The sequence below is a fragment of the Macaca fascicularis genome, chromosome 5 (genome assembly GCF_037993035.2).
Source record: "Macaca fascicularis isolate 582-1 chromosome 5, T2T-MFA8v1.1".
Taxonomy (NCBI): Eukaryota; Metazoa; Chordata; class Mammalia; order Primates; family Cercopithecidae; genus Macaca; species Macaca fascicularis.
This window is the reverse complement of record NC_088379.1, coordinates 64867988-64881514: the sequence shown is the minus strand read 5'-3', so window position 1 is coordinate 64881514 and position 13527 is coordinate 64867988. Positions and strand designations below refer to the sequence as shown.

Below are 13527 nucleotides of genomic sequence, written 5' to 3'. Positions count from 1 at the left end.
GCTTTTTGAAATGAAGCCAAATTATTCTGAGTATGTGAAAATAGCACTGATACTGTCTGTGGACTTCTTCATGTTCTTGTGTTTATGTAGAATGTGTGAAATACAGTTAGGCTGAGGATATATTTTTTGTGTAAACTATGAATTAGAACAACAAATTTCAATATAAGTTCAATAAATTTCAATACAATTTCATATGGATTTACATTATTTTGTGTTTTCCCGAGTGTTTTCTTCATTTCCACAAAATATTTCTAACCATTAACTGGGTGGGAAATCTCTGAAAAACAAATTTTTATATGACAAAGTAAATTTTGAAAAGTTTTTTATTTTTCTTTTTATTTTTTTGGTCACAGGAAGAAAGAAATCTTGCATCATAACCTTTCTTCCTGGAATAAACTGAAGTAGTCTCATCTATCAGGTTTTCCAGCTTCAAATCTCAGATACAACTAATCACTTTTTCCCTTCTTTCCTTTTCTAGAAAACTTCCAGAAACAAAACAGACAACATTTCATGATGATAAATATCACAGTTGCCACGCAGGCCAGCAGGAACCCAATCACATCCAAAGAGTGGTACTGGAACCAGGTGAGGTCATGGGCTGCAGGCCGAAGGTGTTTAGCTCCTTTGTGGCGCATGACAAATTCAATCCAGAAGACTGCTCGATCCAGGGGCTTCACTGGCTGATCACGTTGAATTCTTGATAATTTCATAACATTCTCTTTATATCTGAAGGATAAAAATAAAGATACCAATGTAGCAGGAAGAGACATAGACAAAACTCCTCAGACACCAAGTTAAAGAAGGAAGGGTTTTATTCAGCTGGGAGCATCAGTAAGACTCCTGTCCCAAGAGCTGAGATCCCTGAGTGAGCAATTCCTGTCCGTTTTAAGGGCTCACGTGAGAGGGTCGTGATCGATTGAGCAAGCAGTGAGGACATGACTGGGGGCTGCATGGAGCAGCAATCAGAATGGAACAGAACAGGACAGGGATTTTTATAACGCTTTTCCATAAAATGCTCGAATCTATAGATAATATTACCAGTTAGGTCAGGGGTCGATCTTTAACTACCCATCCCAGAGAGTGGCACCAGGTTATCTGCTTGTGGATTTCATTTCTGCCTTTTAGTATTTACTTCTTTTTTCTTTGGAGGCAGAAATTGGGATTAAGATAATATGAGGAGTGATCTCCTCCCTTACTAACACTGAAAGTAAGTTAATTTGCCTGTGCGTATCAAGTTTATGAAAGGCTTTTAAAGTGCCAAATAATTCAAAGTAAATGTCAAATAATTCACATAGAATTTGTGTACTTTTATTTGAGTCATCATAGAAAGTTTGACTTTTAAATTGAACTTTTCTCATTGACAAATGTTTTTTAAATTAGAAATTGGATGTTAGGTGAGAAAGTTAATTTTTTTGAAGCAGAGAAAACATAAGGAATTTTAATTTTTTTAAATTGTTTAAGTTTTTGTGGGTACATATTAAGTACATATATTTATGGGGTATATGAGTTGTTTCGATACAATGTGAAACAGTCACATCATGAAAAATAGGATATTCATTTCTTAAGCATTTATCCTTTCTATTATGAACAATTCAATTACACTGTTAGTTCTCAAGCAGACATAAGGAGAACGTGCTCAACATCATGAACCATTTTAAGTGCTGTAAGAAAGATCGTGAAAATGTAATAAGAGAATTATCATCTCTAAGTTCCTAAAAAGTAATTGTGTCATGGTGAGTGACACGCCTCATAGCTAGTCACTATGATTCTACATTACTCTTTTGTCTCCTACTGTTTCCCACCCTATAGCCAGAATGATTTTGTGCAATTAAAGTCAGTTTATAGCACTCCCCAGATTAAGACTTTTGCCTGGCTTCTCATTACTTAAAGAATAAAATCCAACTCTGTTATTTGGTCTACAGAACCCTACATTGTTAGACACTGGCAAGCTCTTTTCCTAACACTTTTCCCCTACACACTGTCTTCTAGATTGGCCTTCTTTTTTTCTTTAAGTTCCCAAAGGTGTTCTTGTCTTAGTACCTTACACATTTTGTCCCTCTCTCCTGCTTTTGGAGTATTCTCTCTTGCTACAACCCAAGGTATGGTTCTCTGCCTTTTTATGGCTTCCTTCTAAGATTATTTCTAAGAGAGGCTTTTATTGACCACAATATGATGGAAACTCTAGGATTTTCTCTATTTTCTGTGCTTATTTTGCTATTTGATTCCTAGAAGTTTAAAATGCATTCTATATCATAAAATAAACATTTAAATAGTAAATACAAAAGATAAATATATGCACACTAAGTGAATAGTTCAAAAACATAAGATCATCTTGAACATTATTTTGAAGTGAAGATATCTATTTACCTACTGCTCAGATTGTGGTATAGGATATCACAACCTGCCTAGAATCACACTCTTTTTCTGAACCATTTAATCACTACTTTTGACCTCCACTTATGTATTAGCCTGACTTCAAATAGCATGCATTAGTTTTGCTTGTTTATGTAATTGAATTGTATAATATGTACTCATTACTGTCTTTTATTAAAGTAGCAGTTGTTGGATAATTCCTTTGCTGTATAGTATTTTGTTGATTGATAAAGCACAGATTTTTTCTTCATATTAAGATTAATATGTATTTGTGTTGCTAACAATTTTTAGACACTATTGATAATTCTGTCATAAACATTCTTCTAGATGGTGTTATATTTATATATTTATACATATCTCTTGGGTATATTGTAGATTTGCTGAGATAAAATTGGATGTGTAATTGTGATACACTTCTTGACTTTTACCTTCTTTGAAGTGTATTTTTTTGATCTCTAAAATTTAAAGATATGTTATAGTTTTTATAACCTCCCTTACTTCCACTATGACTGCATCATAGAGTTTCTATGACATTGAAGCTTATTATATTTACTAAGTCTTGAGTTATTACCCACCACATATCACTTCAAATAACTATTTGACATGCTCTAAGAAGTTGTATCTTCGAGTTGATATAGATAATACATATATGTATATTGTATATGTACATATGTGCATTTGTGTGTATCATTCTACATTATAAGATTCCATTTGTTATTTGTGTTCTTCAAATGTTTTATGTCTTTACCCATTATTTGCTCTTTTTTTCAGTCTGTTTAGATTGAGTGACAGTATTTGCATAATCACATTTAAATCTACCAATTTGCTTTATATATTTCTTTTCTATTTGTCCAAGTTGGTTTGTGTTTCTTTTCAATTATTTTCTATTTTCCTTAAAGGTGTTTTTATCATTCATTAACCTTCGTTTTTTGTGATAAAGTAATTTTAAAGTATTCCTTTAGATGATACACTTCTTATTTGATAGCATTATTGATAGTAGTTAAAAATGCTGAATTAATGATAGCTGGACTCCGCAAGGAATTTTGCACATTGATATCTTTGGGTGTGAAAAAATCAATTATTAAAAATTTCACTTAAAATTATTTTTTTTTGTGCTTCAAAGACCATCATCCAAAAGGAAAATTTAGTGCACCCAGAATGGGACAAAATTTTTAAAAAATATATATCTGACATGACCCATAATATATAAATAGTTCTTAAAACTTAATAAGAAGACAAATAGCAAAGTTTAAAAATGTTCCAAGGATTGTAGTAGACATGTTTTCAAAGAAGATATACGAAGGATCAGTAAACACATATAAGGATTCTCAAAGTCTTAAGCCATAATGAAAATGCAGTCTGAGACCAAGATGAGAGATCATTTTATACCCACTAAGAAGGCTGTAACAAAAAGACAGATAATAATTCATTTGGCAAATGTATGGAGGAATTGTATCCATGTTTTACTGCTGGTGGTAGTGATGAATGAAACAAGTACTTTGGAAGACAGTTTAGCAGTTCTTCATAAACATACAGTTCCTACACGAGCCAGCAATTCCACTTGTAGTATCAACCCAAAAGGAAGGAAAACAGGTTTACTCAAAAACTTGTGTAGCAATATTCCTAGTAACCACAATTGGAAACAATCCAAAGGCCAATGAACTGATAAGCTAACAACTAAAATATGACATATCCTTACAAAAAATATTAAACTGCTGTAATAAGAAATGAAGTATTAAAATGCACAACAACATGAATAAAACTAACACCATAAAAAACAACAAAAAATTAAGCTAGTGAAATGTCATTTACACAGGACCATAAACTGTATAATTCCATTTATATGAAATACCTAGAGAGAACAATCTTTAGAGAAAGAAAATAAATTAGGGTTAGACTAGGGCTAAGCGGTCATAGGAAATGACTTCTGTGTCATTGCAGTTTCTTTTGTGCTGACAAAAATGTTCTAAAATTATGTGACAGTGATGGCTTCATGGCTCTGTAGACTTAGCAAATATATTTGGATTTTATACCATAAACAGAAAGATTTTATGGTATCAAAATTAAATCTCATTTTTAAGTCCATTACAGTAATGGTAATAATAAAAGTTAATTTTTCAGCAGGAAAATGTTCTGAGGCATTTAAGTTATCGAATTAAAATATTTATTATATTATTTCATTTATTCTTCCTTTCTACTAAGGATTCATTATATCGAAATTTTAAGAAATGAATTTTTTATATTATCTATATCATTTTAAAAGTATTTTTGTGTAGAAAATTGTTTCACTAACTGGCTATTCATTAGATGTATGGTTTTCAAATACAATATATAAATAACTGATACAAAAGAAAAACAGATTTCAGATTGGTTATATCATTTAAATTCTTTCAGAATTACTCTCTTATAAAAAGGATGACACTCACACTCACTATTGACAAGAGAAGCTATCTATAAATACCACCTACTGAAAAATATTATTCTACTCACAAAGGATCATTAATTACTGTCTTCAGTGCATTCGCCAAGTCTGTACTCGACATTGTGTCGAAGTCCAACTGAACAGCTGCTCCTCTGGCCTTCATGTGAGCAATGTTATCAGGTTGATCGGCAAACAGTGGAATGCCCACCATAGGGACCCCATGGTAGATTGCCTCGTAGATGCCATTGGCTCCACCGTGAGTTATAAAAGCTCTGGTTTTTGGATGACCTAGGATTGCATGAATTTTAGCAAAATTATTCATAGGAATAAAATGAGATGCACAATGAAAGGCTCTGAAAGTGACAGTGTTTTCTGGATAACACATTGAACTAATTTGCTATTGCTTTTCAGACTTCAGAGGAGAAAAACGTACTTGTGCTGGGTATGCAAGTGAAGGCTGCATGGTGTGTGTGACTTCAGACTGCAAAACAATACAAGAGTTCCAGTTGGACTAATGAAAAAGTGCGATCTAGATTTTTAAAATGTGCAATAAAGAAGACAGCAAAGAGATGGGCATGATGTGAACTGCTGTTTTAAGTGCAGTCACAGAGTGTGATATGTGGGGTGTGCAAGGCAGCAGGTAGTGGGTTGATGGTGGTGCTAGGATTGAGGAAGGACAGGTCACCCTTCATCATGACCTGTCATCACTTTATGATTAAGATTAGCAATTTAATCCTTCAGAAAATGCAGAGTCATTGATGATAGAAGAGCTATTATTTTTGGTGGCATTTGAAATAACCCTGCAAGAGAGGAAACAACAGGTGTAAAGTTGTAGAAATAGGACACAGAGAGACAGCTCAGGAAGTTATTGAAAAGTTCTGTGAGATATATTAATACCAGAAATAAAGATTCTTGCTGATTCTGACCATAAAGAATGTGAGTGTATATCATAAAATGCCAATAATTAGAGCATATTCTTTTTCCCTTTGGACTGGTAAATAAATATAAACAAGTTACATTTAGTTTTTCCTTAACAAACATTGAAAAAGCTTGTTTCATGATTAACTATTAACACTCTAATGTGCTGTTACTAATATATCCAGTATTTGTTCACCCGAGTCTTACCTAGAAGGTCATTCTGGGGTATCCACTTATAGAGCCGAGTATTGACACCTAAGGTATTTGGTTTATTCCCATCAAATCTCCACAGAACCTGTTACAGTAAAGAAAATATCTTATTCCATGAGTGGAATTCAAAACTTATAGAATGTTCAAACTTTAAAAAGAGAAAAAGAGTAGGAATGAGATCAAGGGATGTTAGTAAATCAGAACTACTCAAACTGATGTAACTAGAATACTCACATTTAATTTTGGTCAACTTCACATTTGTCAGAATTTTCTATAATTGGATTACTTACAAACTTTAGCAGCCTCTTTCAGTAGTTTTCCACACCAATAAGGCACTTCATCTTACCTTTTGTGGAATCTGGGCAAGGGCTGATGCAATTACGTTGGCCCTTTCTTCTTTCATGTTAGTGACCATTGACCCCAGAGTAAACACCACAACACCATTTTCTCCAGAGCTCTGTACAAACTCTTCCATTTCCTGTGAAAAAGAATTTGTTTCATCACAAAAGAATAACAGCAAAGCAGGCACTACTGAAAGAATTGGTACAAGTTACTAAAGAGAGAAAATCAGGTATTTTAAGGAATTATTGGAGTAAATAATATTTTCTGACTCAATCACTCAGGGTTTTGCAATTAGATATTTAATGTGAGATAGGTGGACGCTGTTAGGATATTTGTGTAACTATGTGTGTATGTGTATGTATTTGTGTGCATGTGTACAAGGGATAAAAGAAATGGAGCTATTACACTGTAGTCAGGGAGATAATGTTAAAAATATTACACACAAACTCTTCTCTTATAATACTAAAATTACTAATATACGTTCTTGGAAAATGGCACCACTCAGCTTTAATTCTACATTGTTGTTCTACTAAATCACTTATGTTAATTTCAGGCAGGTTTTCTGTAGGATTCTTTTAGTAGGAAGCCATTAGTGTTTAATTCCCTCACTATGAGCTCTGAGGATAAGCTACTCACTGTTGGGATAATTTTATATCTACATATATGTTTCTCTACAGTGCTTTATACTTCACTTAAAGTTTGTCAGAGTTTTCCGGTAGTTTTTGAAAAACTAAAATAAATAAATAAAGAAAGAAAGAAAGAAAGAAAGAAAGAAAGAAAGAAAGAAAGAAAGAAAGAAAGAAAAGCTGATGGTTAAGGACCACTGACATTCTGGAGTTTGGTATTGTAATTTGAAATTTCTGTGAGTTAGTCCAGGAGTCTTACTTATAATACAGAACTGTGCACTATACAGTTACATAGTTGAATGATCATATTTTCAGGTTATTGTTTAGGTAGAGCACCTATTGACCTGAAATCACACTGTTAACTTGATCTGCTATTTATAATTGCATGTGAGGAACTCTCATCATCACTTTGTTGTGTCTCAGAGACAGCACTTGCATCAGAATAGAAGAGGCCACCAGGCTTTTCTGCAGGGGAGATCTTGTCTCTCTTTTGAGTAGCTCACTCACACCACATCACACTCCTCATGAAGATGTGCTTGGCTGCAATCGATTGAGAACTATTCTGACTTGCGTTCTCCAATGTAAGTCAATATTTAAACTTAAAAACTTCCAGATTTAATCATTGTGGTAAAACTTTTCCTAATGGTTCTTAACAAAACAAAGGAAAAAAGTCCAAATGTTAACTGTGCAGACCACATATTACAGAGCGTTTTTTAAAATATGATTTTTAATCTTAAGGTAAGAGTCATTGTACTGCTATTCCAGGTTATACTTGGGGCATCTAGGTATTGTGTGTGATTACAGTTGACTGTAGTCATATTTACTGTAACTGGTGTTCAGTGTTTCACCTCACTAGCTTGATGCCAAGAGCCCTGTTTATCCATGCAGTGTTGAAGGAACCTAACCTCTGTTTACAGATTCATCACTGATATGGACTGGTTGTTTCTTCTTCTGTGATAATGTAATAAAAATAATATAAGATTAATGTCAAGAATTTTAAAAAAACATGAAAAAATTTTTTAAATAAAATTTTTCTAAAATTTTTATGTTGTGATATTATTTATGTAAAATATATTTTTTCATCATGGCTGTTGTCCTATTTTTATAGCTCAATGTACACATGTGACACTTACTTAGAAAATGTTAATGTTACTCAGTATATATTTTCCTCCTGCAAAAACTTATCATCTTGTTACCTTTATCATTTTCTAACTCCCTTTATTTGTATTACAGCTGACAGTGTAATTGAATATTTCATTGATAAAATTATTGTAATGCTATTGTATGCACATAGGATAAGTTTTTAATCATTCCTTCATTTAAGATGTTGGACTACTTCCAATGTTAATTTTATGTATATTTTCCATAATGTTGAATAGGTACACCTTGATTAATTTTTTTGTCTGTATGATTTCACATGAATATATTATAAAACTCATGGCAATGTTCATTTTTAAAACACCTGATACATTTTGTCAAGTATCTTATTCTCTTATATAGAAATTATCTGAGAATCTATTATTTAATGGAAATGAAAGCAACCTGATTGGGTTAACAATTATTTTACATAATAAACAAGGAATTGGTTTCACAACCATTGACTTGCATTCAAATCTTTCAGCAAGTTAATAACAATAGCTAATAGTAGTAATTATCACTACTGTATTACTAGTCATCCTTTTTCTTGTCTTTCTGCAAGTCCTACTCTCTTCCCCTTCCTATTGACACTATCGGTTTCCCTTATTATGAATGGGGAAATCTTTCAAGAGTAGGGTAAGGTGGCATAGATTTTTCATTAGTCTTACCCCAGCTTTTGTCTCTTGAGAAAGTTATCATATAAAGCCCATGCAATTTGCATTCATCATAGATATTGAATTTTAACAATGGAATACAAACTCAGCTTTATGTGGACAAAAATTTTATTTTAAGAGATTACTTATTAATGTGATAAAGAATGCTTACTTTGTACATATGTCTTAAAAGTGTGATATTAATTTAAAATATATGATTTATTGTGTTCTTTCATAAAGAATATTATCTTATATGCTGACAGAATTATTTTGGTATTGAAACTAAGGGCACTATTCAGATACAAGTGGTATAAATTATTTGGTCTTTATTATACATGCATTGTTCATTATCTCTGTGCTTCTCTGTCAGGCAGCTATGATGTTAAGACAAGTTGACACAAGAAGTTTTAATCAGTTGCTTGTCATATGGCAAAAATCATTTACTTTCATAGGGTATGTTTATGCTGTAATATGTAAACCCCTGGGGTCTCAATGAAGAATGATTTAAATGCTTTAGTAAGATCAAGTGAAACTGAGTTTGTCTGCAAATATTACAGGAACACATTTATTTTATTGAGTAAGTGTTTTAAGCTGCAATACTGGTGAAGATCCTCATTACCTATGGGAGAATTTTAGAATTTCAACTAACTCATTGTTGTGGGAAGTCAGGGACCCCACAAAAGAAGTGAAAATGACCAATCCTTGCCTTAAGCGATGATATTATCCTGTGAAATTACTTTTTCCTGGCTCATCCTAGCTCAAAAATCTCCCTCACTGAGCACCTTGTGACCCCTACTCCTGCCTCCCAGAGAACACCCCCCCTTTGACTGTAATTTTCCTTTATTTACAGAAATCCTATAAAACAGCCCCACCCTTATCTCCCTTTGCTGACTCTCTTTTCGGACTCAGCCCGCCTGCACCCAGGTAAAATAAACAGCCATGTTGCTCACACAAAGACTGTTTGGTGGTCTCTTCACAGGGACGTGCATGACACAGGTGTCTGTCAAGTATGACTTTGCAAGAGGATATAATTCTGATGTACTGAAAAGTGTGCTCTATTAAATGAAGAATGATATCTCAAGTGACTTGTACATGTTAAGTAATTAGTAGTACTAGCAATAATAACAAAATAACAATAATTGAAAAATTAATAATATTTATGTGTAACTAACTACAGGCCAGAGACATTTCAAGTGTTTTGTCTATGTTAATATTTTTTCCACACAACAGGAAGTTGCCACTATTTTTGTAAATGTAGGCATCATTATTTCTGTCAACATTCTGTCTACTTTTCCATCATCTGCTACCTGAATCCATGCAAAATTTCCTGCATGGTTGGCTCTTTATTCTGACCCTCCTGCAATTTAATTATTGAATATCTTGAAAGCTCTTCTTAAAGAAGAGAATCTTTTCATATATCTTTTTGTCTTAACTCTTTTTCATAGTCTTTCAATGTGCTTAATAAATATTTCATCTCCCAATATGTATCTGGCTCTAATTTGCCTCTCAGCATCATCTGATTCTTAGTCTCTTCCTGCAAACTAAACCTGAGGACTTGAGAACTGTCCTGACCACTTTACCTGCTTTCCTTCTTTTACCTGTCTCTCCCCGTCATTCTTTTACTTATTCTTGCATATTGTTCAGCTCTCATCTTAGTAATCAGTGACTCCAGGATATTATCTCCTATAATAGGAGATATTATCTCCACTGATGCTTTCTTGACATTGGGTTTTTCCTTGAGATAATAGTTTTTATATAATTTTTATAACTTGCACATATTCTATCTTTTGAAGTAGAATGTAAGGTATGTGGGGACAGAAACTGTGTCCTTTTTTTTTTTCTCTGAAAATTCTGTACTCACCTGTGTTTCATGATAATACCTTTGTAAATATTATTTGAATGAATGATCAATACCTTCTTAGGTGTTAAATAATGAAGACTTTAATTTAACCAACTCTATTTTTGAAGTCTCCTTAGTATTCCCCTCTATTTGTAGTACTCATAAAACTCATATATGTGTGATGGTATCAATATGTACATGACTTTCTAATTGGTATCTGCTTTACCCCACCCACTTCCCATCTTTCCTCCAGTGTAAGTCAACCACTCTGAATGAAGACCGTAGAATCAATTCTACTGAAAATTCAAAGCCAACAAAATAAAACCAATGACAGTATGTTTACCTTAGGTAGGGGTTTGGCAGGTTTGCAGAGGAGTCCTCCAATAAAATCAACATTTGGTAAGAGTGGATGTGGAAACTGAAAATTCCAGGAGTTTCGAATAAGCCATATGTCAGCTTTCCCCATTATCTCAGATAATGTAGTGTGTCTTCCTGACAAGGATAAAAAAAAGAAAAGGTGGATGACACAAGATAATTACATTAGGTTATTTTCTGAAAGGGATTAGAATAATGTAAGCAAAAGTATAGGCAAAGTGTCTGTGCTTTGAAAAATATATACATATATTCATCTATAGACATAATTTTATTTTATGTATTATTTATTTTGTCCAAGTATATTTATAAGAAAGGCAAAGTAGTAGGAGAATTGTGAGGTTAAGCTACATCTCTAATGTCACATCAGTATACTCACAATCACAAACAATGATTAAAATAAGTCATAGAGAATTAAACATCAATTTCTTTTCTTTTTAAAGCTTCATTCATAGTATATGGACATTTAAACAACTCTTTGAGCTCCATAGTCAATTAATTCCACTGTACACATAAAAATAATTTTCTAAAAATTGACTAGCGTACACAACTCATTAAGCTAATTTTTTATCTTTGGTTCTTCAAGAGAACTGTGGACTATGTTGTGAGTATGGTTGAAATCCTTGTACTCTTTTAGATTCAAGTTAAGATCTTAATAATATTATCTTTAAGTAATTATATTTGTAAATTATAGCTAGAAATTTTTGAGAAATGATTGAAATAAAGATTTGTACTCAACCTTAATCTGTCTTATATTTTTTAATAAAGAGACATAGTTTGAAAAAAACTATGTAGATATAACAACCTTCACACTTCAACAAGATGATTGGACTTTAAATGAATGGTTTCCAATTCTTTAATGAAAGAGTATAGAAACACTAGAAACTTCAAATTACCTTTAATGATTTATGCATCTGAGATATAGACATTCCCTCTCTCTACTGTGAAGGAAATCTTCTGGTAACATGGGAACATCTTTTGATTTCTAAATAAGAAAACCAAGCTTTACAAGAAAAAGTAATTTCTGCAGTTATATAGATAGTTGTAGAAAAATGTGTAACTACTCATTCTAAATCTATGCATTCAGTAAGATGTTATTTGATGGGTTTTACTGTATTTAAGATGTAAAACAATGTATAGTAAACCAGATGTGTAATTGCTTAAAGTCTTAGATGCACTAATACATAGGTTTATGATTTCCTTGGGTGTTCTGTGTCAGTGATGGCCCCAGGGTTTTAACTGACCCTATAATTTGAGCTTTTCTATAATATTTGTGAGATTGATAGATCATGTTGTATTTTAAATTTATAAATTCACTTACAAAAACCCCACTACCCTCACTTTATGGCTTTATATAAGCTCTGTTTCAAAGACACAAATAACTTACAGATTGAAAAAAAACACTTACCTAGAACTTCACTATAAAACTGATCCCACTTCTTCATGTCATACAATTGGAAACAAAAGTCAAAATAAAGCACATAGATCATATTTTTTACCCTCTCCATGAAAGTCATTTGATCACTTAATTCTGACATAACAACAGGTACGTAGGAGGGAGGGAAAAGAAATCCTCCACAATGCTTTTCAAAAACGTAGCCAGGAGTGAAGCGGAGACTGTACACAAGTGGTATGTTAAATAGCTCAGCCAGCAGCTCACTACAGGGAAAAATAGGATCTGCTAAAACGACATCAAATCTTGACTCTTGTAGTTTCTTCATTAATTTCTTATTTGAAACTACATCTTTACAGAAATTTCTAATTATGTCACCAAACTTCCACATGATTTCTTGTATTTGTGAAAAATACAACCAAAATGTATCTTTTGGAAGGTCTGACCATCTCTTAATCTGTTGCATAACTATATTTCCAAACTCAGTTTTAGTTAAAGATGTAGGATAAACTTCAATTTTAAGAGCGGATGAGTTGTTGGGATCAAAAAGAATGAAAGCTGAAGATGCCAGTACAGTCACCTCATGACCTCTCTGGACAAGCTCTTCCAGGATTGTCTTCATATTCATCCAATGGCTATATTCTGCTGCCCACACCAGCACCTTTCCACAACTCCCAGAGCTAAAGTAAAAGCTCAGTTGTATTAGCAGAATTACTGAAGTCCATTTCACAGACATCCTGGTGCAATGCAATGCTTGTTTTCCAGTTGCTGTTCCTTTCTGTCATTTCTCATGGTTACATCCAATGATAAATTAGCCAAGAAGTTAAAATGTAACCCTTATACTTCAAAGTACATACAATATCATTAAATCAACATTCCAAGCATGTGGATGGCAAGGAGACAAATGAAGGTAAATGACCTGTTTACACAGATGTGATTAATTTCCCTTTTATGTTTCTGAGTGCTATCCTTCAGCTAATATCGAGGATCTTGTATGGACATACCATCTGTCATATGCAATATATTTTAGAAGAGTGTCCAGAATTGTAGCAGTGAAAGATCATGTTTCTGCAGTCCATTTGACACAAAACTAAAGATAAAATGACTAAACATGGTGCACATATTTTGTACACCTTGTTGACATATAATTTAAATATCATACAATTCATCAATTTTTATGTAAAATTTAATGTTTCATAGTATAGCCACAGAATTATGCATCTACCATAACAATCAATTTG

General features: G+C 32.8%; 1 protein-coding gene across 2 annotated transcripts in view; it reads right to left on the bottom strand.

The window, feature by feature from the left end:
* The window catches only part of LOC102126139 (UDP-glucuronosyltransferase 2B33), an 83978-nt gene extending 70909 nt beyond the window's left edge, over positions 1-13069 (bottom strand). Inside the window, exons 1-6 of one of the 2 annotated variants that reach the window (XM_065545127.2) lie at positions 12302-13069; positions 10865-11013; positions 6270-6401; positions 5921-6008; positions 4864-5083; positions 310-726 (exon numbers count right to left, since the gene is read on the bottom strand). In XM_065545127.2, the coding sequence (XP_065401199.1) occupies positions 447-726; positions 4864-5083; positions 5921-6008; positions 6270-6401; positions 10865-11013; positions 12302-13022 (1590 nt within the window). In that variant the 5' untranslated portion in view covers positions 13023-13069 and the 3' untranslated portion in view covers positions 310-446. Of the gene's footprint in view, positions 1-309; positions 727-4863; positions 5084-5920; positions 6009-6269; positions 6402-10864; positions 11014-12301 lie in introns of those variants that run through there. The other variant, XM_065545128.2, reaches the window with a different exon arrangement.
* Positions 13070-13527: the final 458 nt, after the last annotated feature.